Source organism: Citrus clementina, unplaced genomic scaffold, assembly GCF_000493195.1.
Source record: "Citrus clementina cultivar Clemenules unplaced genomic scaffold, Citrus_clementina_v1.0 scaffold_2, whole genome shotgun sequence".
NCBI lineage: Eukaryota > Viridiplantae > Streptophyta > Magnoliopsida > Sapindales > Rutaceae > Citrus > Citrus x clementina.
In genome coordinates, this window is record NW_006262688.1 from 35,168,377 (window position 1) to 35,195,971 (window position 27,595).

The 27,595-nt window shown below is 33.5% G+C and overlaps 4 protein-coding genes across 6 annotated transcripts; 1 reads left to right on the forward strand and 3 right to left on the reverse strand.

Annotated features, from left to right (window-relative positions):
- Nucleotides 1-6,767: 6,767 nt before the first annotated feature.
- Nucleotides 6,768-11,643, forward strand: LOC18050722 (katanin p60 ATPase-containing subunit A-like 2). 3 transcript variants are annotated; one of them, XM_024190097.1, is made up of 11 exons: nt 6,768-7,072; nt 7,510-7,674; nt 7,750-7,811; nt 8,154-8,219; nt 8,341-8,448; nt 8,724-8,790; nt 9,127-9,211; nt 9,369-9,529; nt 9,738-9,839; nt 10,420-10,642; nt 11,114-11,643. In XM_024190097.1, exons 1-11 carry the CDS (start codon nt 7,034-7,036, stop codon nt 11,245-11,247), a joined length of 1,212 nt encoding a protein of 403 aa, XP_024045865.1. In that variant the 5' UTR covers nt 6,768-7,033; the 3' UTR covers nt 11,248-11,643. The 3 variants fall into 3 exon arrangements, with proteins under 3 accessions (XP_024045865.1, XP_024045866.1, XP_024045867.1); XM_024190098.1 differs by having other exon boundaries at nt 7,756-7,811; XM_024190099.1 differs by having other exon boundaries at nt 6,769-7,072; nt 7,537-7,674.
- A 361-nt stretch (nt 11,644-12,004) lies between these two features.
- On the reverse strand, nt 12,005-14,270 carry LOC18050723 (calcyclin-binding protein). Its single transcript, XM_006449633.2, has 5 exons — nt 13,880-14,270; nt 13,040-13,159; nt 12,682-12,921; nt 12,527-12,586; nt 12,005-12,403 (listed from the first exon to the last, which is right to left on the reverse strand). The coding sequence occupies exons 1-5, from the start codon at nt 13,988-13,990 to the stop codon at nt 12,299-12,301; spliced, it is 636 nt and encodes a 211-aa protein (XP_006449696.1). The 5' UTR covers nt 13,991-14,270; the 3' UTR covers nt 12,005-12,298.
- Nucleotides 14,271-14,475: 205 nt separating this feature from the next.
- LOC18050724 lies at nt 14,476-16,086 on the reverse strand. Its single transcript, XM_006449635.2, has 4 exons — nt 15,979-16,086; nt 15,666-15,853; nt 15,385-15,547; nt 14,476-14,853 (listed from the first exon to the last, which is right to left on the reverse strand). The coding sequence occupies exons 1-4, from the start codon at nt 16,054-16,056 to the stop codon at nt 14,629-14,631; spliced, it is 654 nt and encodes a 217-aa protein (XP_006449698.1). The 5' UTR covers nt 16,057-16,086; the 3' UTR covers nt 14,476-14,628.
- Nucleotides 16,087-19,192: 3,106 nt separating this feature from the next.
- Nucleotides 19,193-21,744, reverse strand: LOC18050636 (glucan endo-1,3-beta-glucosidase 14). Its single transcript, XM_006449636.2, has 3 exons — nt 21,457-21,744; nt 20,298-21,346; nt 19,193-19,838 (listed from the first exon to the last, which is right to left on the reverse strand). Exons 1-3 carry the CDS (start codon nt 21,521-21,523, stop codon nt 19,764-19,766), a joined length of 1,191 nt encoding a protein of 396 aa, XP_006449699.2. The 5' UTR covers nt 21,524-21,744; the 3' UTR covers nt 19,193-19,763.
- Between the last annotated feature and the right edge of the window lie 5,851 nt (nt 21,745-27,595).

Genomic DNA, 27,595 nt, shown 5'->3' on the forward strand with positions numbered 1-27,595 from the left:
TTACACTTTATATTATTATATAAGTCTAAATGATGTGTTTATTGAAATGTGCATGCATGTCAAGGGTTGTTCTATATGTTAAAAAGTCAAATTTATCCTTTTTTAATATTTTATTTTATTTATCATTCAACAGTACAGTTCAAATACTAAAATTAGAATGTCCGAAATGTAATCGGTAATTAAAATAAATTTAAGAACACAAGCGGTAAAAATGATAAATATTGGGAGGAACTAAGGATCCTCAACCTGTACAATGTATAGGAAATTAACATCCATTCATTAATTTTCTTTTGGTTCTTTGATTACGATCTAAAGAATCAAAGAAACACAAAGATATATATGATGAGTGAGCGAAAATGTGGGTTTTATGAGTTGATCAAGTGCATAGTAGTTTTTCCCTTCTAGCTAGCTACGACTACAATGCATCTGATGCTTTTGATAGATCGATCTGAATAAATATGAAGTTTTTACATATAGTAGTGGTATGACGAATAGAACTATTTTTCCTGATTTATTAGTGGTATGAAGAATATAATAAAACATAAAGAAACTGGTGCATTATAGAATTTTCTTGTACTTGCAAAATCACTGGTGGATCTGATCTATTATAGTCTGAACTTTTTTTCTCTCCTCATGCTCGGCAATTGTACTTTGTCGTATTATAGATCAAAGTTCAAACTTGCCAACGATAGAACACTTAAACAGATTTGATAGTTCTTTTTTTTTTTGAATTACATGAGACTATTGATTAGATTACGATTCATATTATATGAGACTACAACTAATATTTGCAATTAGATAATTATTGAGACTAATTTACATTGAATCTTATATAACACTGTCCAAATTTTAACTAGAGGAACGTTAGCTCTACTGATATTTCAAAAGGAAGAAAATTACTTTCACTTAAATTTAAGGAAAGAATTAAACCCTCCACAATGTTTTTGTGGGGGTGGGGCTTGGAACCACACATATTTGACAGTTACTCCTTGAATTTAGTACTTTTGAATCAAAAGCAATTAATGTAAAGCACCCAAAGGAATTAGGTCAGCGAGGTAAAATCATCTTGTTTGGCAAAATCGTAATATATGATGATCCCAATTATCAAGCCTTTTGTATATTATGGAAAACTTTAGGAGCAAGTGATAATAACCCTGGTATATTATATATGTGAGGTAAAATCTTGGGAATATAAAAACTGCCATATATATAACATACAGCTTCATTGACATAAAGAGGTGTCCGACCAGTTCCCTAATGTTTGTAGAATTATTAAAGGTTCAGTCGTATTCTCTGCTTAGAATCCAGGAACATTATTTTTGCACGGATTCCTCAAAGGTACTTGATATAATTTTCTCATCAGCGCCCATTTACCTAAAAGGAAATACGATCCAAAACATATATGGCAAAAAAATGTCCTAGTGTTTGCATTGTGCCTGCCTATTTTTGACCTAGTTATCCTTTCGAAACCTAGCTCTCTAATATGATTGGTTCCATTTCCATAGAGTCAACATTTTTTGCACGAGGTTTTTTAACGTACATTAAGGATAATGTACTAAGAATTTGTTGCCACAGACATGGTACTAACAACACGTGAAAGGTTTTATTATTTCAATCTTGATGAGCTGTTTGAGTTTACTGTGTCGTGTTGACAGACAATAAAAGATATTTAGAACATGAGCTGTTTTTGTTGGAAACGATTTCGATCAGTTACTACGATCTTTGAGAAGAGACGCTGCACTGACATTGTATAACTAAGGAGCAACGACGTGTGTGTGTATATATACACACACACACAATCCAGAAAAACACATCCGATGGTAAAAGGTATATATATATAACATGGTACTTCTCTAATGCGGGCGTCCTCATTTTATTTTTATGTGGACACTTTAAAACCGTAGGGTTTAAGAGAATTAATTTTTAACTCTCTTAAATTTTATGATTTTATAGTTCATTAAAAAATTAATCCGCATTAAAAAAATGTGACATACTTGAGAATGATTTATATATAACATATATAAGAGCTCAATTTGCGATGGAGCTAGCTGCTCGTAATTGTTTTGTGTACGTTGTTTACTTATTTTAATTGTTGATGGTATAAAGGCATCTCTAGTGCCCAAGTCATTGTCCCTACTCCCTAATCTTCAATGTTGAAGAATATTGCCGATTGTCTACCGTATTGATTTCTATAAACTGATGTTTAACGAATGTGTCTTTCATATTTATTGTTTTATAATCATGTAAATTTCTCTTTGTTTTATTTGACTTTTCAAGAAAGGTATGTCCTAACCATATAAATGAATTTGTGTTTCATCATTTTGTTGAAAAGAAAATTACATAAAATAAATTAATTGACGTGTAACTTATGCTCTGACTAACTAATAATGAGATGCGCGCAATTTTTTTATATTTTTAATTATTAATAAAAAGATGAAGATCCTCTTCTTCTTTTTTTCTCTCTTATAATCTTTCCATCATATTAATCAAGAAAAATAGGAAACTTCTTTGCGGATCATCATTGAAATCAAATGAGATTGTTCCAATAAATCTAAGAAAAGTGCATAAATGCCTCTAGAATATATCATTAAATTCTCGTAAATAGAAATAATAATAATAATTAAAAAAAAAACGGCGGAGAGCATGCCCTTTTTTTGTTCGAAAGGTCACTTTCCAGTCAAAGAACCAGTCACAACAAAGAATTTTCCTTCGCAAGAGCATCAAATCAAAAGAAAGGGAGTTTACGTAGGTATATTATTTATTTTCACGAAGAGAGAAAAAAGAGAAAAAGTTATCCCACTGGTTTGGGCAGTTTGTTATTGGCTGAAAGCAACTTAGTTGAAGCTTTATCAATTATCACGGCCAGCTGCTCAATCTGTCTCTAAGTTGGTGCTTACGCAAGACATTGCGCCATCTTGTTGTGATCAAAATTGAACGGTTGTTTTCAACCGCAAATCTTTGCTCCTCTTCAAGTTCATGCAATCCAGAAAACACTATTATTAATTATTTTTGACATTCCCTCTTCATTAATTAGGTTACTTGGCATTCTTCCAGGATTTGGTCTTCTTTAAACTTAGTCGTTGAAATTTGAAAATTTTCTGACAAGTGCTGCTGCTTATTGGATGTCGCTCTCACATTGAATCGTGTTTATTCTTTCGGCCGCCAGGTTCACTGAATTCATAAATGCCATAAATAGTTTTTTCTGCTAGCATATATAAATCTCTTTTTATATTCACAATTATAACATTTTTTTTTCAGTTTAATTCACTATATTTTGAGATTTTATTTATTAAATCTAAAATTCATATAAAACATCTAGGGTTCCGTCTGCAACTATCTTTTGTTTCAGCTATGAAAGTTTGAAAGTGCATAAATTAAACACCACCGGCTTTGCATATAAATTTACAAGTTGTAACCAGATTACTTGATGATAGAAAAATCGATATATCCCTTATTTTACAACAACAGTTGGTTAAATTTTACAATGTATGCCTTAATTAAGAAATGGACACTTAGACTAGTCGAATCAAACCTGCTTAATTTGATGAGTGTTTTACTGAAAATAATATATTAACCACCACGGGGAGATTATTCTAGTATTCAAATCCACAGCGGCACAGCTCAAGTGATGATATTGAAAATTGGTTTTACAAAATAATAATAATAATAATAAAAATCGAAAGAACGAACACGAGGAGCACTACATCAAATATCATGTGGGGGCTGGAGTTGTCTGAAGAAAGAACGATAAAAATGAAAAGTTGGTGATATATATAAAGACCAAAGTTGGATGAGAATTATGCGGTCCGACAAAGAAGCCAATAAGCTCGAGTGATTTTGGGCAAGTTGGTGATTATACAAATAGGGCAACGAACGTTAAATTACATATGCTGTGGTCCTTAGGACCACTTTTGTTCGTTAGGTACCTATCAAGAAGAATAAAATGTTTGACATAAATTGCCCGTTTCATGGGACGTACAAGTGTTCCATTTATATACCACCCAAAGAGGACCCTAAATTATTATTTTTTTTTTAATTTTCTTTTCTTGCGGTATTCGATTGAACATTCCGCATAAGTATGACTTGGAAATTATAATTCAAATGGTAAGTGAATAAATATTTTGTTTTAACTCACAATGGGATGAGTCTTTTGATTTAACTCACGAGGAAGTCCACACTCACACCCCCAAATAAAACAATAAGTGAGGCTCGACCCATTAGAACTTTTTCTTCTGCCTTTTTTGTCCCAATTTACTATATCCACATAATGCAAATGATCTAATCTCTCTCTCTCTTGGTTGGGTGGGGTTGGGGGGGGGGGGGGGCGCAAAAAAAGACCTGGACGATATAAAAGGAAGGTTAGCAATTGAAAAAGAAAATAATTTGAATCTTTTACAACGAGCAAGGTTAAACAACACAATGATCTAACACATAGTCCTCATACTGTCTAAATTCAGTTGTAGATAAAATAAAAAATTTGTTGTTTGATGTGATGAAATTTTCCATCATCTCTATAAGGTGTATTGCACACTCACACTTGTGTTGAAAAGAGGAGGTGACAAGTAATCGCCCAATACTCTAACGAGTGCTTTTGCCATGAGCCTTTGTGGAAGTATTGGTGAAACAAATATCTATGTTCCACACTCTGCAGCTCTTAAATTTATAACAGTTTCTCACTGGGAGAAGCCCATCCCGAGAGCCCATAACTCCATCCTTGGGAAAGCATCACTGCATTCATTAGGCTGCTACTGCCAGTGAGAAATGGGTCCGCAGTTCAGACTGTGTGCTATGCCGCGTGTTCACTGGGTCTGCAGTTCAGACTCTGAGCTGTGGCCCTTGATGTCCAATTACAGAGCCCATCAAAACCCAATCCGCTGTCACAGAATTGGATCGAAATCTTTTGAAATATTATTATTGATTTTTTTTTTAAGATTAAAAAGAAAGTCTAGACCGCAAAAGTGTTTGTGAAGAGAAAAAAAATATAAGAGACTTTTTGGCGTAATTGTATGGGTGTAAAGAGTTAGAGAAAGAAATATCTAGATTTTTTTTTGTTCTTTAATGCAATTTGTAATAGGAAAGGGGTTCTGAAAGGAATACATAGGGGTGCAAATAGTCAAACTCTTCCATGGATTCTCTTTGCACCATATTTGTTGCATCACGTTGGCCCCTTGTGTTGTCCATTTTGCTTTCATGAATTGTTGGCCCAGGGTATGGTATGCCCATAAAATTGTTCCAGCAACACGTCCTTCGAAATTATAAACTAAGTGGCCGTTTAGATTTTAGAACAACTGCGCTGTGACATTTATTTTAAGAGAATCCTCCTAAAATAAAGGGGGTGGAGCAGTTGCCACAGCGCAGCTGCATAACACAGCTTCTCCAAACGAATCCTAATCCTGTAATCTCATTGGACAATGATCCACACTTATGTATATATATATATATGTGTGTGTGTGTGTGTGTGTGTGTGTGTGTGTGTGTGTGTGTGTGTAGGTTTTATTGTATATACATATAGTAGTTATTGATAAGATACTGAATAACATAAAGATCTTTAAAATTGATATAAATTATATGCTCAATATCATCATCATCATCATCGATATCATTAATAAGAATAAAAGAAAACTTTTAGACTTGTTATATATTCAGAAACTTGTTCAAAACTAATATAATGAAACAAATATAAGAGTTTACTACTAGGTATTTTACTTAAAAAAATGAGAGTGTTGTTCGTACATAATGATGCTATGTACCCATTTTTTAGGGGATTATTTCAAAAAAATTATTAATATTAATATTTGTTCTATTCTTTTAGTAATAATTGAAGAACTCGATTTGCAGAAAAAAAAAAAAAACAGATCAATTCTACACTCGATAAGTACCAATACATAATTCTCAAGAGAAAAAAAATGATTTCTTTGTTCATTAGATAACAAACTCTTTTTAAAATCATGAAATTTCTTTCTTTTTTTAGTCACGAAAACTATCTAGAAACTATCAAAAAAATAGATATAATTCTAATATCGAATTTTAATTTCATGATTATTTTGAATTTTACCTGGTTACATTTGATTCTCTTGTTCCATAAAGAGCCTTTTTTTTTTTATAGAATATTCAAAATGTAGTGGTTCTAGTTTAGTGGTAAAAGTGTAAAATAAGGAAATGGCTCCATGTGCTCAAGTTCATAATTTGGATTTTGATATAAGAGCACTCACAAAGTGTCTGAAAGAAGGGTTATCTTGACATAAGCCTGCCTAGTAGAGATCTAAAAACAAGTTAACGAATACTATCAATATCTATTGGAGGGGCTGCAATAAAAGCGATATAGAAAGGTTTAATTGTCAAAATTGAATTTTTAGATCCGTAGATTTATTAACATCAAGTTCTTTAACTATTTAAGTTTTAGGTTTTCATATTTCTATTTTTATTATCATTATTATGTACCTTTATCTTTAGATATTTAAGAAGAGGATGATTTAATCCGGAATATGAACCATAAAAAAAGTTAGCTATTAAAATTTAGAAATGAGAATAATAAAAAGATGTTGGGTGGTTAGTGTCATAAAATTTTGTGCATTCAAAAGTTGTTATTAAAAAAAAAAAAAAAACTTATGTTTGATTAAAAATAGATATGAATTAGAGGGTTTCATAAGAAAAGCAGATTTTTTATGACACTATTTTTGGGTTTTGCACCAAATAGTCGCACCCAACCCAAGTCGTTAGAACCAGCCCACCAAAGCACCCTTTTATAGAAAAGAAGAAACCATCTCCTCATTTTAAAAAAGTACTAAAAAACGTTAGGACAGCACGTACACTGTAGAGGATCATAACTTCACGGTTTATAATTTCCAAATTTATTATTGGTCCCCCACATGCTCTCTTCTACTCGTTTGGTTCTCCTCCGTTTCAGTTTAGTCTGGCAATCCAACTCGCTGGCTGTTGTAGCGTAGGAACAGAGAGAGAAAGATTTTTCTTTTTTCTAATTTTTATTCTTTCTGCGATCTCTCTTTTACTTCGACTCTCCAATTTATCTGCAATGGCCGACGAACCTATGCCTACTCGCTGGACTTTTCAGGTACTTTGTTTAATAAATTCGCTTCGTTATATGTAAATGTAATTAAGTTTACGTTCTTTAGTAATTGTGATTGCTTTCGGCGAAAGTGTAGGAAAAGAAACGAAAGTTAAAACTAGCAATCTTAGATGAATCTCCGACATCGTTTTATGACCGTAGAAAACGAGGAACTCAAGTAGAGTGAACTGAATTTTACTGCATGGGTTCTTTAGATACTCACATTGACTCTGAATTTCACTTCATTTTAATAATTTTAAATCTGAAAAGTTAATTAAGACTATTTTTCTACTTAAGTCTGCTGGTTGAAAAATTATTAATTAATAAATGATTTGTTGTATTCAAGTGACGTTGTTTTTGTCAATTGTGATCTAACTGATAAAAGTGTGGAATAGTAAAGTTCGCATTATGCATTTCTTTTAAGCTATTATGTTTATCTATAGGATTTTAAAATGTTTTATGATGCCAAGTTTGGGAGAAAGAAAATAAAGGAGCCGGAAAAAGGTGAGATCACTGAAAGGCCGGTATCTGATGGGAGTTCTTTGAATAGCAATGGGCATGTTCAAAACACATCTGACATGGCCGTTTATGAGCAGTACAGAACCCAGGTATTGCATTTGCTTTATCGTTTTGGACAGCAAGGTGTTTTTGTTGAGTTGAGTGCTGATTTTTGCTTTTTGTAGTTCCAGGGAAGTGGCTCTATGTGCTTAAATGGAGTTTTGGCTAACGTAATCAACGAGAGACTGTAAGAGCTATTGATTCATTTTATACTCCTATGCATTATTAAGAAAAAGAAAAAAAAAAAAAGGGTCTGATGCCTTTTTTACTTTATTGTAAATGTGATGAATTATTTTTGAGATGGATTTCATAATCTTGTCTACTTGTTGTGTTGTTATGCCATTGCCTATCGCATCCAATGCAAAAGTCAACCATAAAAGCAAATGCATGGTCCAATAGTAATTAGTTCTATGAGAAGATATGATGCCATCATATTTTTTGTGTTAGCAAATTTTTATTGTTTTTTTATTACTGCTGGCATACTGCCTATTCCTTTGACAAACTGCTGATTTTGATTTTTCTGTTTCAGACAGAAGCCTCTGCTTCCTAATTTTGATTCTGCAGAAACTCGTGCTTTAGCTGAGAGCTTATGTAGGTATGGTTGACTGTTACAGTTAATGCTTTCATATATGTCTGAATAGTGAAGATTCTGCATTTTAACTTTTTCTTTCATGGCTTTGTAGTAATCATATTGTTTAATATTTTACCCTGTACAGGGATATAATTCGTGGAAGTCCGGATGTTAAGTGGGAAAGCATCAAGGGGCTAGAGAATGCCAAACGTTTACTTAAAGAAGCAGTTGTCATGCCAATAAAATATCCCAAGTAGGTCTTGCCCCGCCTCATGGCCCTAGCTATCTCTATGCAAATTTATAGCAAACCTTTTACTCGTTTTACTTCACTCAAGATGTGGCATAGAACGTTAAGGCACATGACAGAACACCAACCTCAGGGCTCTATAATGAATCGGTACTTGTTGGAACATTTAGAAATTGTGTTCCATGTAGATTTCTAGCTTTTAATTTGATATGTTAATTGAGTCCACAATCTCATAAGAAATTGCTGTTATGTGCTTATACTTATCTTGTTCCTTCTTCTAGGTACTTTACTGGACTTCTATCACCATGGAAGGGTATTCTTCTTTTTGGCCCTCCAGGAACAGGAAAGGTTTGTGCACACACTATCTATTGTTATTTTAGTCATTTTACTTTTTTCTGTTTCATTTTTTTTTCCAAATCATCTTTAAACTCCTCTTCGTTTTTTTGGTCTTTCCTTTTCGTTAGTTATCTTGGATGGAGCTTCTTTGCACTGTGTTGCTTTACTTATCCACATGAAACTGATTTCTGACCTGAATAATCCTTTTGCACTTTCCTATTCTTGTTTTTAAACCTGATTTTATTCAAGGATGTTTGTAAGGTGATTGAAAGTACTGGCTTTCTTTCTGGCTCTGTCTTTTTCTTTCCTCTTGATATTATTTAAATTAATCGCCATTTTGATGTCCAGACAATGCTTGCTAAGGCTGTTGCTACAGAGTGCAAGACCACATTTTTCAATATTTCAGCGTCTTCTGTTGTCAGCAAATGGCGTGGTAAGTCACGGTTAAGCAGTTTTTCGTTAATTTCCTAGTTTATTTTATCTGGATGTTTGAGTATGTTTAGTTACATAGAGTATGTACCTATTTCTTTCAAACAGTTTGGTACCTCGGTCATAATGAAAGCCATATCTGCTTATGGAGCACATTGCAGGTGATTCGGAAAAGTTGATTAAGGTATTGTTTGAGCTCGCAAGGCACCATGCACCCTCGACCATATTTCTGGATGAAATTGATGCAATAATCAGTCAACGTGGTGAAGCACGCAGTGAGCATGAAGCAAGCAGACGTTTGAAAACTGAACTCCTAATACAGGTATTTTTTTCCTTTCTTGTGTGTAATAAATCTTTGTGCACAATTTTGCATTGTCAACTGCAACAATTTAAAAGCAATGGATCAGATAACCTGGTGTTGTTGTACTGACGTGGAATTGTCTGCACTTCAAAGTTCTGTTTAAAAATAAAAATACAGTAGATTTCAACTTCTATTTTCTCAAAAATTATTGACTTCGATAAGATTGCAGATGGATGGTTTGACACAGTCAGATGAACTTGTATTTGTTTTAGCTGCAACAAATCTCCCTTGGGAACTAGATGCAGCCATGCTTCGGCGTCTTGAGAAGCGGGTATCCTTTTCATTGATCGCTTTAACGTGAATTTTTGCTCAGACAAAATAGGATGAATTGGTACTGGATTTAACAAATGAAGGTAAAGGATCGGGTCTTAATTTTCTGGGTTTCTGAATGTCAAGAGAAAGGACTATGGCATTTAACATGCACCAAGACTGCTAGTCCTAACTGAATTTGTTCTGTAAATATCCTTGCTGATCAAATGTGAATTTTTGGCTAGTGTGATAAAGCTTTAGTTTGCTAATGTGTAGTTTTTTCTGGTGCTATATTTGGTAAAGGCTTGCAGTGCTGTCCATATGATTGTTGATTTTTTGGATGAGTACTATTTTTCTTGTGGGAGAGCTGTGAATTGATTAGGTTGATCTCAAATAATCATTATATATTTGGCTGAATCTTTATACTTGGCTACCATGTGAATATTGGGTGGTAGTATCCCTAACCTTTTCGTTCTCAGTTCTTACATCATTCTTCTACTTAATTCAGTACTTCATCTTGATTTCAGTTTTTTGATTAATCAGCACATTTTGTGTAGATATTATATGTTATAAAATTGTTCTCCTTTGACCATGATCAAAAGATCCTTGTACCTCTTCCTGATACCGAAGCAAGGAGAGCCATGTTTGAATCGCTTCTGCCTTCACAAACTGGTGAAGAGAGCCTTCCTTATGATTTATTGGTGGAAAGGACTGAAGGCTATTCAGGTTCAGATATTCGGTTAGTCAGCAAAGAGGCAGCTATGCAGCCACTGAGACGATTAATGGTTCTCCTTGAAGGCAGACAGGAAGTGGCACCTGAGGATGGTATGACTTTTCAAACTGTATTCCTTGTACTTACATCATCAATCGGCCTAGTATCATAGTTGGAACGTTGGAACTTTGAGTTAAACGATTCTCACAAGATTTTTTGCCCCTTTCTCCTCCAAAAGGGAACATAAAGAAAATAGGCACTTTCTGATTAAACAAATTAAGTGAGACTTCTCCAATACTTGACCATCATATCCCCACCCCCTCCCCCCTTCTAATTTTCCCTTTCTTATCTTTCCATATAATATATTTTTTAAAGGAACCTTTTCATATGATTTTCAGTTCGGGACAAAAACTACTTTTTTGTAAAATCACTTTGCAAAGTGTTGATCGCATCACCTTTCTTTTTTTGCTTTTTTCCTGTCATTGTTTCTCTCTCACTTGACATCCCCTCTTGCATCATCATCCTTAGCTTTTAAAGTCAACTCTGCAAATTATAGAACTGAAGGATTACTCTCTTGTTTGCAGAGTTACCACAGATTGAGCCAATAAGACCAGAAGATGTAGAGATAGCTTTGAAGAACACTAGGCCATCGGCTCATCTCCATGCCCACCGATATGAGAAGTTTAATGCTGATTATGGTAGCGAAATACTCCAATAAAGGTACCCAATCAGGAATGATCTTCGAATGGTTAAATAAAACCTTTCATAAGTTGGGAAAAGGACATCATTCTTCTATCTTTAGTAGGCTGGAAGTAATGCGTTCAATGATTCTTTTCTTGTTTGTCTTTAATACTGTGTGTGTCACAATATCATTATTTTTAGTGGTTATTTCATATCACAACATGGGCATCTTTATCTTGAGGCTGTTGCGATCGATGCGTTATTACTTTAACCGCTTCCACACTGCCGGTGCCATGCCATTTTTTCCAGGGATTATCACAGAGGGTAAAGGCTGAATAAGCTCTAGGATCACCGTTTTACACCCTCTTGTATTGTTGTTTATGGTAAACTGGTAAATTACAAATTTTGAAATATTGGTGCGATATTGATTTGAACTGCATGAAATGATTTTTTTTTTTAATTTTTTAATTAAAAAGCATATCACGTTTGTATTATTTTTCCGTTGACAGAATAAGCCCTAAAAATAGTATGTGCAGCAACTGCTATTACTTACTCACCAAAAAAAAAAAATTGTTCATGCTTTGGTTTAAGACTTAATTTCACTTAAAGAAAGAAAATAAATTTATGAATATTAAAATGTTACATTTTCTAATTGAGACTTAATAAAATGTTACATTTTATCTTTATTTTATTTAATGAATAAGAATTAAAATCATTACGATTCCTACCCATTTAATAAATATAGCAAAAAAAAAAAAAACTACTTTAAAATCAAGATATTCAGAAAATTAAAATTGAGGACGGGTAATTGCGGAAGCTCATGCATAAGTCGTATTCATAAAAACAGAAAATACATAAATTTCAACTAAATTGTGTTAATTAAAATAACTGAAATCCAATAACAACCCCAGCACAAGCTGCTTACAGCATGATCAGGAAATGACATCCCCAAATGGCAGATACTTATGACCGCAAGTTCGCAACACAAAATGCATGAAAATGACAGTAATGGTAACTTCAGACAAAGGGAAGACCATACACAGAACATCACCATCTTTGGGGAGTATCTGACTACATCTTTAGTTTATTTAGGGATATCCCTTCAGAGGATCAGCTGTTTTACCAGATCTAGCATCTGTCCAAGCTTTTGCAATTGTTCGCTTCATTTCGTCGTCACCTTCCTCGTACATATTCTGCAAATTTGCAACAAAAAGAAAAAATGTAAGCATTTAGACATAATCACAGCCATAGAAAACACATTCTGTTTGTGCAAGTGCCTTCACGTGAGGGTGCAACATGAAAAGAAGGCAGCTCACCTTCATCAAATCCATAATTCCAGCCATAGGATCTCGTTCTTTATCCAGATTTGGCTTCAGCTAGAAAACAGTTGGAGAAACAGATACAAGTTAGACTGTGTTATCTTATGAAAGTATGGCACCAAATATCAAATATTCCCATTGTATGTGATTACCTTATCCTCTTTGTACTGTAAGTCTAACCAATTTCCCTTTGAAGCTTTAAAGAGCATGATGACAACCCTTGTGGGTTTAACCAGCACCTTGCTTTTCTCAGGAACAATCTCCTGGTTCAACCTTGGGATAGTAAACCGGCAATTCTTCGCTTGGACATCATGGAATTTGACATCAAAGGACCACTGCTTGAACTCTGCTTCCATTTTATCCTGGACTACTCCCTCTAAAGAAATATATATCTGCAAATGGAGATTATGTAGTTTCAGGACATGCAAATTCATCACAAAAGTAATGTACTCCATGCTAATCAAGTAGCTTTCTCTGAGATTACAACCTGGAATCAAATTACAATCATACCTTGACTTTTTCATTATCCTGATCCCAGCTGAATGATCCAAGCGTAATATAGTTGAGTGCTGGAGTAGAAGAGACCTTAGCTGGTGTTGGAACTGGAGCTGGACCTTCCTCTTTTGACAACTGCAGAATTGAAGTCAAAGAATATTTTATTAAAGGCAATACAGAAGCAACCAAAGGTATATTTAGAAAATCAATCAGCCTAGGTTTTGATAGCATGACACGTTTACACACAAAATATAAAAGTCAACAAGTCAACAGTCTACCATACTACTGAGAAAGTTATTCTCAATCATGAAACCAACTGCTTCAACACGATTCAAAATTTTCATTTATCAGCACCGCCAGTCTTTTAAAATCCGGATCACAAGTGTCATCAGACTGGGGTAGCACCAGAGCTTCATTTTGCCACAGCCTCAGCCTCAGCCTTTTCCTTTAATCAGTAAATCATTAAACGAACAATGGTGGTATGGTATCCAAAAGCTACAAGTAAGGATTTCCATCATATTAATTCATAAATCCTAAAACACGATGCGTACCAAACACAAAATGATAACAAACAATGTTAAATGATTCATTTAATATTCTGCTACAATTAATCATAAATCATTTTAATAGAATTTCCTTATTCTTTCTATTCAATGAAACATGCCAAACAGGGCGACAAGTGAAAACATCACACACACATCTCGTTAGGAAATTCATACTCCACAAGCAGAAATGAAAAGCAGTATCCATTTACTTTTTTTTTGGGTTGGGGGGGGAGAACAGAGAAAGAAAGAAAGAAAAGAAAATAAAAGAAAAGCAAATAAATTCAAAAAAATTCCAAAATGGAAAACCAACCTTCTCCAAGGTATGAATCTCAGAGTCAATGAGAGAGACGATACGAGGTCGTTTTGCGATGCTCCGTAGTTGTCTTAGCTCTTCCAAATCCAGCGCCAAATCCTCCGCCATTTCTGCCTTCTGAGTGACGAGAGCGTAGTAGATGAAGACCGAAGGACAACAATTACAAGCGGCTTTAATTGTTAAATAAGTACACTCGTTGCTTTTTGTACGTGGAATATGCTAGAAGCCTATAGAGCTCGGCTCGTCTGATAGGGAAATTTGGGGGGGCAAAAGCTAAGGCAAAATGATGACCATCTGTGCTTCAAACAACTTTTAATTATTATTTTCTTTTAGGGTTTTCGTTTTGAGAGAACGTTCTAGACTTCCAGAAAATTGAACACGTGGAAAATTTTTGTATTCCATGAACAGGGATAAGATAAAAAGTCTCTAAATAAAAAAATAAAAAAGTTTTGGTTACATTTATTATTAATTTTTTTTTATAAAAAAAAAAATAATAAAATCTTCCCTAACATTTCATGTAAAACACTTCTTCTCACTTATCATTAGAAGAACGAAGCATTTCCATTGAGATTTGAAAATCCGTCAAATTCCAAAGTTCAAAATTTCCATCATAAAAAGTAAAAAACAAACACAAAGCAAAACTAATCGCAGTAGCAGCAATACAATCCCACAACAGTACATGGGTCTCCGTACCGTACAATTAGGTTTTAATTATGACACATGGGTTGAGATTGCTGACCGATTCCTTAGCTTTGGCCTTTGAGTGAACTGGGACAGTCTTGATTTTGTGCATTTAATAAATTCTGGAGCTGCATTTGCAACTGTGCTCTTAGCTGGTACTTAGAAGCCAAGTTTCTGTGCACGTTGTCTTTGGTAGCCAGAAGTTGAGACTTTCTCATCTCAGCTGCAACTATTTCAGGATTGCTCAAATGTCCATTGTCGCCTTGAAGTTTCTTGAAGGTAGAATTAAGCTAAACAAAAAAGATTAAATTGATATATATCAAATGCATCATTATTCCATCCCAGCTAATCAAATAATTAATTTAATCTAGATAAAGATCTTAATAAGATGAATTAATCAAATCATTAAAATTCCACCGAGCAAGCCTGATCCTCTTTGATTTGATGATATTCACAAAATTGTAAAACTACAATGGTAAGTTAATATCATGTAATGATGATAGATGTGTGTGCTATGCAACCTAAAGGCTAGTAATTATAATTAATTAATGTATGTTGTGTCAAAACATATAATGATTCAGCAGCTGCTCATCTGATAGAATTAGAATAATCCCCTCAAAGTTCAGTTGCATGATTTTACAAGTCCAGGACTAGAAGGAGATACAGAGATTGGGTTGGAGCTCTAATTTATTAATTATTATAACAATTGATGATACATTGATAAAAGTGAAAGAAATAGTGCATTCATATATATATATATATATATATATATATATATTATTATTATTATTATTATAGTGATTACAGCATAATCTTTTTACCTCAGAGAATTGGTCTCTCAACTCTTCAATTCGCAACTGACATTCCTCGACAAAATTCTCCACATTTTCACGAAACTCCTTCATTTCATTACCTTTTAACACGTAACACCTCTCCTTCTCTTTCTCCGTTTCCTCCACCTCCTCTATCTCACTCTTCAATTTCCTAAAATTTCCATCCCAAATTCAATTACACTAAATATTTTATTTCAACAATCCCCCTCAACCTTTGAAATATATATACATACATATATATATATATATATAATTCGCAAAAACTGTACCTCAGTTTTTGCGAATGTGCTTGATACTTGGAATCGAGGATCTCGATCTCGGATTTGAGAGTGGCAATTTTGAAATTCTGAGACGCAATTTTTTGATCGAGTAACAAACACCTTCGTTCCGTCAACCTTACACTCTCGAGCTTCGATTCTAAAATTTGAGACTTTTTCCCTTGCACTTCTTTCTCTGCCTGTGCGAACACACAATAATACTGTACCGTGTTAGTTTCTTTTCTATTTTTCTTAAAATATATTTTCTCAGTAACCGAACAGAAATGTAATGAAGCCCAGGGTTAGGGCTTGTGGTGAAGATGACCTGGAGGAGTGAGAGGCGTTGGTTTCTCGTTTGTTCCATTTGCTCTAGCCTTTCTCGAAAAGCAGAAGAGAGCGCCATTGCCGTGCTGCCTCGAATCGGCGAGCTGCGCTCTTCTGTGCCGTGTGAATTCGGTTTGAATCTTGCGGTTTATATAAAACTGAGATTGAACCCGGCCCAATAGAAACTCTCTCCATCAGAGGGCCCATGGGCTTCTTGCATTTGTAACTTCGTTCGGACCCCACTTTTGCTCTTATCAAGCCCTGCTACATACTTGCCTACATACTTGTACTAGGCTAGGGTGGAGGTACTTACACCCACTAAACTATTCAATAAAACCATCTTTGGAAATAAAATTTTAACTATTAAAATATCCTAAATCAAATTATAATTATAGACACTAAAGTATAGAAAAATAAAATAAATTTTACTAATGAAATTTATAAAATTGCATAATTGCTTTCTTCTATAGATAAAAAAATCCTAATGAGTAAAAACACTAATTTCATACAAATTAGTAATGGTGAATTATAAGAAAATTTAACTCAACATGAATTTTATATTGAAAGAATTAAAAGTAAGGCACTTGTCCCCACTGCCTGTCTCACTAAATTTTAGATATGTTTCGAAAGCCATAACTTGAGCTACATGTGTCCGTTTTAGGTGTATAATATATTATTTCGAAGCTTACGACAAGATGAATCAAATCCAAAATCATATACTCCATAAAATTCGTGGGTTTATGTGTGACAGGCAGTGGGACAGATACCTGTCGCACATAAATGCAGTGCGTTTATGTGAGACATGCACATGTCCCACTTGCCTGTCTCACTTATTTTGAACTTCGTGTTTTGCCCGATTTTTCTGTGTTTTCAATGATTTTTCTTCATTTTTGAACTCAAATTAAGTACTTTAACAAATCACATTATTTTATAAATGAAAAATAACAACATTTGCAACAAAACCCACTTTAATTTCAAACTTAATTGATAAAAATCAATAGATTAAAGGTTTACATTGTGTAAGAGAATAAACTAATTTTAAGAAGCTCTCCCATTGATGATTATATCTTCAATTATGCAATTGATTTATCGAGAGTGATGAAGTTTGTCGAGAGTAATGAAGGTTTGTTAAGTTGTTGAGGAAGATCTGTATTTAGTTGTGCTGGAATTGAAAAAGTGGCATGCCTTTGTAAATTTGATAAAAGTGATGAGGGTAATTTAGTCAAAAGAGATGGTGTTTGGCTAGTTATGATAGAAAAAACTATGGGGGATTAAAGTTAAAAAACGTAAAAATTTTATGGCCATTTTTGTAAATTTCCCAAAGAACAATGATGGCTTGTGAGAAAGCTTTACAATTTTTTTTTTAATGTTTCTATTCTCAAAGCTTCTGGGATTCACAACATTATAGGCTAGTGAATTGTCATGGTTGTTAGCCTATAAATGCGGGCCCCTTTTTTTTTTTTTTTTTTTGATGTTTCCTTATCGTTTAAGATCTTCTTGGTTCGCTTAATTGCAACTGATCAGCACGCCAGATCCCAAAATAGCTTTTAAAATCTCAGTACTCTGAATCCTTCTCATGACGATGCTTTCAACTTTTAATTACCTGTTGCAAAATTAACTTACAAGAGAAGGGATTATCAAAAATCATAATTTCAGATTGTAATTGTAGCTGGCTGCCATAATTAAGCCACACCTTTCAAAGTGTAGTCATAATCTTCCGAAATCGAGCCTCCGTACCAAGGATTCTCAAACTATATATATATATATATATATAATTATATATTGTCACGATGACTAATCGCTGTCACTTTTTAGTTTTTAAAGAATTCTGTTGTAGAAACCTATGATTAGTCCAATGATATATTTTCAAGATTGAGGATAATGCACGGAAAGATCGTAAAAGATTATTAATCCTTTCACATCAGTGACCTGTGAACCAAGAAAAACATAAAAGAAGCGTTTGTGATATATTTGTTAATTTAAATTTCTTTCTTTCCTTCTGGGAATTTGCTTGCTCCTGCCTCAGTTGTAATCCTAATTCTTATGTCGACACCCAAGGCCAAAAGTTTGACGGATACAAATATATATGTATAAATAATAATATCTGTTTTGTTTCACATGTAAGTGTATTAATCTCAAAGAGATTTGGAATTGGAATCCATTTAAGTGAATAAAATATAAGCAAAAATATATTCCCCATAATTGTAGTGCTGTCGATCTTGAACGTTGAATGTCATAGTGATGATACGACACTTTGATTATTCAACCTAGTCACACTTATTATTAGTCATAAAAGAAAAATGTGGATTCGTCAAAAAAAGTTGATTCGATTAGTTCCATTAGAGATGAATGTATTGCTGCCAAAACATATCTAAAGAAAAGGGTTTCTAATTTCTTCGATTAGCAGCATACACATGCTGAATTACGTGTCGATGGGACCTCTCTATGATGAATCCCACTAAAACATGTCATCAATTAACCCAAAAGGGCAAAAAAAAAAAAAAAAAAAAAAAGGAGAGAGAGGGACGGGGACAAAACGCCGGGTACAAGAACCTCCATTAATTTCAGACAAAAGTTTAAAGTAGAATGTTCTTAGTCTTAGCTTGTTCTTTCACTAAAATCATATCGTATATGCATTATTTTCTTTTGATTAATCTTGAACACGCTAACGCTATTCGGAAATGATCAAATTAATTAAAGACTGTTTTGAGTAGAAGTTCAAAGATCTCAATTTACACAATGATCCCCTAATACTTAGTAGGGTATCAAAAACTTTCTTTTTTTTAAAAAAAACTGATGGTGCGATCCTTGAAATATCGAAATGTTGGGCTGCATGTGCTCCACGTTGGCTGATCCGAAATCGGTAGATCATTTATTAATTATCACCATCAGGTTTTTGTAAGGCTGAGCGTAAACTGTCTCTCCCCATTTCTGGAAAATGGGGAGAGAAAGAAAAGAGAAAACAAATCAAAAGCTCCTTTGCCAAAAGGAGAAGAACTGGCAATCAATGACCAAATGCAAATGCTGACGGTTTATTTTGCCAGGGAATAAAGCTACCTAGGCTGCCCAAATTTCGTGCTTAGGATAGAAAAAGAACCAAACAAAGCCTTACCTTTTGCACTTTAATTACATTATCATCATTATCTCCTATTAGTTATATATATATATATATATATTATTATTATTATGAAGAGAGAAAAAGGAAAGGTGAGAAATAAACGTTCTATATTATAACAACAGTAATGGATTCCACGTCCAAAAGTAGAGGACTTTCTTTGCAACCAATAAGAAATTAAGAATATGGTAGCCTTGCACTACTCTATACTCTTCAAGAAATATAATTGTTTACATTGCATACTTATATATCCTAAAACGATAGAATAATAATTGAAAAAACAATGCTTTAACAAATTACAATATCGATCTAGCATAATAATTACGAATGGAAGTGCTTCTCCAAGAAAAAAATAAGCTATTTTTTTTTTTTCCATTCCAATGCCGGGATTTGAGAAGAGTGGAGATGAATTTGTGACAATTTGGTCATGATGGTTAGGGCAATATGCTTGGAGAAGGCTCATGAGTGCGAAACAATCACCACCAACTTGGAGATCCAGAGTGCTTTGGTAGATGTTAATTTCTTGTACAAATTGGCAAAATGGGTATACCTTTGGTCTTTTTAATTGGTGTTTATTTGTCAAGTGCGTTCCAAAATACCCAAAAGTAAAACCCCAAATTGCCTTGCCAAAAAAGTATTATTTACATGCACTCCATTTGCTTATATGCTCTTCACATAAAAGCTCGAAAGGTCAGCAAAAACACTAACATCCAGTTCACCAAGCTTTGATTTTCCTTGTTTGCTGCCTGTTTCACGATAAACGTAATCCCATTTAAAGAGAAAAAATAATTAGACTAATTATCATTAACGAAGACATTTATAAAACCCTGAGCTCAAATTTCACTAAACATAGAGTAATGGTACACATTTCAATTTTTTATTCAAATTTAATTCCAAATAATGTGTTATTAATTGAGTGTTTGGAAATTCTTTACAAGATCCAAGAAAATTAATTATATCATATCACTAATCATTTGATGAACGCCACATCATTTGAGATAAATTTTTAAATTGAAAAATTTAGAAAATGTAACTCTATTCTACGTATACAATAGTTAATTATTGACTTATGACATACATTCACATAAATTAAATATCTGCTGTCTCCAATAACTTTATACACTTTTGGTTTAAGAGCTAAAGAAATTGATGATGTAACGGGAGAGAAAAGCGAAAAAAGACACAGAATTGACCTAAGGTTTTACCTTAGTGGCAGATGAAGCTAGAGAAATTGAAGCTGATGACGGCGTTGATGATGATGAAGGGGTTGAAAGGGCAGAGAGCCCCACATTGTAAGCCATGGTGCCATCAGGTTGAAAGAGACCGTAATTTCTTTCAGAAGTTGGCCCAGGCTTCATATCCTCATTGAATAATGCAAACAAGTAAACTTCTAGCCTCATATTTGGCCTCAATGGTGTCCCTTCATTTGCCATTTGCCTTCTCAACAAATTCTTATTGTATGTTGCCGCATTCACAACGGTGGCGCCGACCTCGTTGGGGTCGCCTTTCGATGGCCACCCGGTCTCCGAAACCCTAACTTCAATACCATTGTACCCCAACCTAGCCATGGCGAAAATAGCAGCATCCACTTGTGCGTATAGCATGTTGTCGTAGTGAAGTTTGGTGTATGGATCAACCATGCCTGAGTTAGGATTAAAAAGTGCATAATCTAAGGAAATCCTATTTGGAGCATCTTTGTATGCAAAATATGTATATGCATTAATCCAAAATGGTGCCTTGGTACTTGACAAGAACTGTAAATACTGTGACATGATTCCGGCAACTTCGGTTTTGAAACTACCGGCTGAAGGAGGATATGATTCTTCTAAAACCGCTAAGGAATTAGGTGTAGAAACTTGAATGTACTTATCAAGGCCTAATTGAACTAAAGCACCATGAATGCTGACAGTGGCTGGGACAAGGTTCTGTATCAGTGATGTGTCATCGTCGGTGAAGACCTCGTTTCCGACTGCGATGCCGGTGATCTTTGTGGCCGGAAAGTATGGCTTGATGTGGGTGCTGACCCATTGAAGTGCTTGTTGAGGATCCACTAAAACAGCCAGCATTTGGTTTTCAACAGTGACTATAAGCTCAATGTTGGAGTTTGCAAATGCTGTTAAGACTTGAGGATTTGTGTCATAAATTCTTGATTTTGTGATCTTAAGAGAGCTTAAGAGATCAACAACCTTGTCGGGCGGCGGCAAATTGTTAGCTACTTGTCCATAGTTAACTCCAAGACAGGTGACTCCAAAATCTGCAAATCAATTATTAAACGACGTACAGAGAAATCAAGAATAATTCAATGGATTAATATGAAAATTAAGACAAGTTTAAGCTATAGAAATAAAAGCGAAAGGAAATTACCTGAGAAAGTGAGAGAAAGTAAAAGAAAAAATGGGATCAAGGCAATATTCCTGCAAAAATTTGCCATTGATTGATTGAGAGAAGGGCCCTGCAAATTTGAAGATGAGAAAGGGAGAGAGGTTAGTTATAGAGAAGTATTGGGAGATCCCAAAATAAGAGGAGGACTATGAATTCTTTTCTTTGCTTGTTTGAAATTTTGTTTTGTTTTGTTTTGTGGGGGTGTGTTGGATAGCTAGCTTGCCTTGTAACCAATGTTGCCTTTTGCTCTTACCTCTTAACATGTCTTTAAATGACTTGGTTTTCTCAACTTCTTCAACTCGTCAACTGGCTTTTTTATCAAGACTACAACTTGTCTCTTTTCCATTCCTATTTGACAGGCTTGCCCTCAGCCACTTTCTTCAGACAAAAGCAATGGAAAATCCCACTAATCAATTAGTTAGTAATTAGGAGGAAGAAATTGGGGGATCCCTACATTTGGGGTGCGCGAAAAATGTTAGTGCATGATAATGATAAGAGATTCCACTTTTATCTTAGCTATTTTATATCAATATATTCTCTACTACGTTTTTAGGGCAGCGGCTTGACTGTTTTGTATTTGTGTAAATTTTCCTAAATATACTTAATTAGAAGATGATACCAGGCTTAATTAAGCCTCTAGTTTCATTCATTATACTAATAATTCGGCGCATAATTGATTAGTGAATTAAAAAAAAAAATCCACAGGAAAACGACTTACTTAAAAACGGAATGAAAGATTCATTTAATTTGGTCAGAAGTAGAATGAACAAAATCGTAAAAATGCTTTAATTAATGAGGAGATGTACAAATTAACAAGGTGTGTGACATGGGTACGTAATTGAGGCAAAAATTCAAAGACAAAAAATCTTACGTAATTTGGCCAAAATTGAATTAAAGAAAGGAAACCCCAATGAAAAGTAAATGTTTGGTAAGCGGATAAGGAATGGAATACGTGGGAATTGTTTGGAGACGTAGGTGTCCTTATCTTCCGGCAAGGAGGCTGCTTATGTTTCTTTGCTTGGTGACGATGCCAATTGCTCTTTTCATTTGCTAACACATCGGACAGTCAACAGTAGTTTGTACTAACACATGTGAAAGAGATCAGAACTAGGCCGGCCATCAAAAAAAGTCGAAAGAGATTTGAAAGTTTGTGTTTTGAATGTTCCATCATTTTCGGCACATGATATTTATTTTGATGGCCGTATTGCAGCTTAACTTTATTATCTTGCCTTCCATAACATTCTATGCTGTTCGCTGGTTGGATGAGGCTATAATCTTGCTTCTGAGATGCTATCTAGGACGTTGAATCGTACAATCGCATCCTAAAACTGCACCCCATTGATTCAACTGGTGAAAAGTTTAACAAGGGAAAGGCAAGCAAATTGAAATTACCGAAACGGGAGAAATAGGCACTCGTTCTGCCTTAAGGCAATACTAGTCTACAAGATTAATGAGAGGCCTATCATTTAGTTTAACTATGGATCGAAAATCCTGACCATATTACTAAATATCTCAATCATGCATGTTGATTTTTCAATAATAAAGTTTTTGTCTGCTAGTATGCTAAGTAAGTTAACATATATTAAGCTACCTTTTTTTCTTTTTGTTGGGGGGGGGGGGGGGGGGGGGTGTTATTAGAGCATATAATATGTAATTATATGTTTCTCAATATGACATTAGAAACCCATTCAAATACATATTAATGTAAATTGTTAAATTACTGGCCAATTAACTTTTAAAGGTTGCAATCCAAATGCATTGTCGTACAAAAAATTAATCTTAACAAGATAGACTTGGATCTCAAAGGCAGACAAGTTGCAGTGATGTTAGGCTTTGTAAACTGTTAACAGGCGTCACCATAGCCAAGCATGTGATCGGGTGCTGGAAAAAGAGATAAAAAGAAAGCATAGCTGATCACATTGCAAAAAGGACCTTTAATTGTTTAAAGCATCCATTCATTTCATCAAAATCAATTTAACATTTCCTACCTCATTTTCTCTGCTTTCTTAATGAAGAATGAAAAAGTAAACGAAGAGAGGGAGGATATCTTCATATATTCCACAACCCATGAACCAAAGAAATGGAAGAGCACCATATATGTCCCTTGTTAGCCGGTCAATGCTATATAGCTTTTATTTATCCTTTTTTATATCCAAACAGATTTGTTTGTGCATGTGAGAGATATGATAAAGAAGTAAAGACATTAGCTTTCGTTAAAGAAGAAGTTGGTGCTAAAAGGAAGAAGCATGATGGAAGAAAAAGGAATGGGAAAGTAAGTGAAGTGCATGCAAATGCATTGCACGAAAGTTCTTCTGTTCTTGATTAGCAGTGTATGCACATGTATGTGTTTTGCTCACTGACATGCTTCTTTCCAAGAATTTCTATTCCTTAGAATTAGATTGGATTCCAAAAATATAAGAATCATTTCCCAATTTCCAAGATTTTTAACCATGTCGGGAATCCAGAATCTCCCCCCCCCCCCCCCCTCCGGCCCCCAATTTTCATAGCTTTGTATAAAAAGGGCGCAAGAGCTAATTATTAGCTGATGATTATTTTGCATATTTGCAACAAAGGTAATTATCAATTGATAAGGCAATTGAAAGAAACGAAAAGCCGAAATGGTTATTGGTTTATGGTTATGTAAAGGCAAATATTTCTTGACAAGTAAAGAGCTCTATTATGTTGGTCCTTTGGAATTGGGGTAACAGTGGGCCTAGCTACATCCATTTGTCTATTTTATGCAGTAGTCATGGTGTTGAAATAAGATTATGTGGAAGTATACAAATACAAAATACTATAAATTAGATGTATCTTGTAAATTACAAAAATGGGTGAACTGTATGTTTAGTGTCTTTGATAACATTGTCAATGTGTGAGTAAATAAATACGTATAGTATAGTAAGTAATTGGTAGTCAATAAAATAAAATTTAATAGACAAATATATAAATTATTAGAACTACATATGTTAGGGCGTGAGCCCTGAGACATGCCTCATTTAAACCCATTTTATTATATTTCTTTGTTTGTGCCCTTTAAACTTCTATTTCCATGTTATGATTTCCAATAAATGATATTTGAGCTATCATATTATTTCACCGGCTCTACTTTTTAATTTATCTTATTACTTTTCATAATTATTTTTATTAAAAAAATTATTATTTTATTTTATTATCTCTTCCCCACTATCAATAGCATAACCATCACCGGCACCCTCCATCACCTATCTTCATCAACTACAAGTTCACAATTGCCACCATCACCACCTATCCTCTTCACTATCAACCATCACCTCGGCCAACACATAAATGATGAGTTTCAATACGGACTTGTTGTTAAATTTTATGAATGAGTGGTAAGCTTTCTTATTATTGATGATATTAGTTTTTACTTTGCGTGATAATCTAAGATTCTATTTAATTTCAATTTGAAATTTGATTAGAAATTAATATTCGATTCAAATTATAAATCAATTAAAAAATGAGAGAGATGTCATAGATGATCTATGGAGAGCATGACAGAGAATAAAAAAATATTTATTTTTTTAATTAGTTTAATTTCGGAATAAAAAAATATTAATTTAAAGTAGGGGTTAGTGAGATATAATGAAAGGGTAGATATCACCACTCATGATTTCCTCAAATCTATGTTTCTGATAAATTTTAAAAGATAGTGTGAACATAGTCTAAATCGATTTTTAGCTATTTATTTCTCTAATAATTCGAAGTTGGGTGCCTAGTTAAATGAATTTTGCTTGAAAGTCACTTAATTAAACCTTTAGGACTAGAGCATGTTGAAATGAGTTCCGGTAGAGAGAAATTGAAAAGAGCATGAGATTGTCTCAATATAATTACATGAAAATATTATTTTGACTAGAAAAAGAAAACTAATTAATGGATCTGGTAGGTAAGTGCCCCTTTGATTTTAAAATTAGTAAATTAGCCTCATCAGGGGTTATTTTATTTAAATATATCTCATTTGCCCCTAAATATCAAATCTATATCCTATTACATATATATGCCTCATGAAGGTAGAAAAAATAAAAAATATCCTTAAAAAAATATTTATCTACATTTTCTTCCTCTCTTAGTTTCCTCCTCTCGGCTCTCACCATTTATTTCTCATGATTTGGTTTTCTCACCATTTTTTCCTCTCTCATTATTTTATCTCTTACCTCCAATACAAAGTTTTTTGATAAATATAAACTCTTCAAAATGTGCATTATCAAGTGGTGGGATAATGTATGTTTGAAATGTAAACATTTTATATGCTTAGAGTTTGATTTGATTTCATTACGAGTTTATTCGTTGTTGATTTATGAGTTTAACTGTACATTATTTATTGTTGTGCTTATACATCCACAAGCAAATTTATTGGGTATTTTAGAGCAAATGAGGTATATCACACGCAATTCTCCCCCTCATTAGTGTCTGTTTGTAGCTGTTCAAATTAAAGTCCCATCTCAAAAAGGCTCTCTTTAGTACTTTGCAAATGGATAGTGATACTGATGGGCCAATTAACGGTTACGCTGAACTTGTCTCTCCGAATCAAAGCATTTAGAGATTTGACGAAGCACTAGCACTTGTGGCTTGCCCATCATGGCCCAACAGCGGCAGAGTTCAATTTTTCAACTTTATCCGCTGATTTATTTATCAGAGCCAGCTGGTTGTGGTTGAAACCTTTAAAGACATTTTGAGTTGTACGAAAAAGGAAAAACTTGTTTTCAAAAAATGACGGAAATTTCTACTTTTTGGTTAATTCATAGAAAAGCACTTTATTTTCAAGGCCAAGTTTTGTACTTTGCAGAATATGTTGCAATCCAACATTTTTCTTTTCGGATGCTTCAAAATTTTGAAGTTATTTCTTTAAAAAAAAAAAAAAAATTCTAAGGAGCTCTTTCTTTAAAAAAAAAAGGAGTTATTATTTCTCAGTCATATATCTTATAAAATGAAAATTTAAAGCACTTATACTTGACTTGAGATTATGCTAGCCTCTAGACGTTTAAGTGGCTTGGCACATAAAGAATAATTATTAAGAATCTCGATATTTAGGTTCTAATTGATGTGATGTTTATATATTAAATGATAATAATAATTAACTAATTTTAAAATTTATTAGATAATAATTCTAGTAGATGAATGGCATGTGTAGTTAAAGATAAATGTTGAGGTCTCTAATATTACTATTATTTTTATGTAAATACACAATGAATTAGTTTATATATATTTATATATCAAAACAAGTTTGATCCTATTAATTAGGGTGAGGTTATTTACATTCTAAAAATTATTTTAAACATTCTTTTGCTCATAATATTCACTTGTTAAATGAAAAAAATTACTCAATACGCTTTTTAAAATTCCAAAACAGTCCTTAATTATTTGCTTACTTCAACTCAGAAAATTAAATATATTTCATGCCAATTAAGAACTTATTCTCTCTCTCTCTCTCTCTATATATATTAGTCACGAAATTATCAGTATGATTTCTTAAAGGTTCGATTGTTTCAAGAATTATTGGAATTGGAAGCCCAAGTATCAAAATTGCTAATATGGATGAATCGAAACCAAACTGCTCATTCTGTTTTCTTTTTTTAAAAAAAAAAAAAAAAAAACTGGTACTGTTTTGAAATTGATATAATGTCACCGTCAAGAAGCAGAACAATGAAATTAGAAAGATAAAAATTATGGTTTATGTTAATATAATTTATACTGAATGGGTGTAGTAAAAGGGTGTCAAGAATAATATATTTTATTGACTCACACAAGATTGTTCCAAATAGTAAATTAAATTTTGGGCATTTTTGTGGTATAAAATTTATAAAAGGGTGGGACTATTGAAGCCACCAAATTACTTTCTACACCTATTTTAAAAAATAAATTTATTAATTTTATGTCTAATAATATTAAAAATCTCAATATTTAACCCGTATCTAACCACATGTGTCACTCATCTATTGGATAATAAATAAATAAATATTTTTTAACTTAATTTTAATGAATGAAGAGCATTAACTGCTACTTGATACAATATTATGTTCCCATTCTTTTCTCCCTCTCCTCTCATGTGCCTTTCTCTAATTCTTTATGTTTTTTAACGGAAAATGCTACTATAATAAAAATT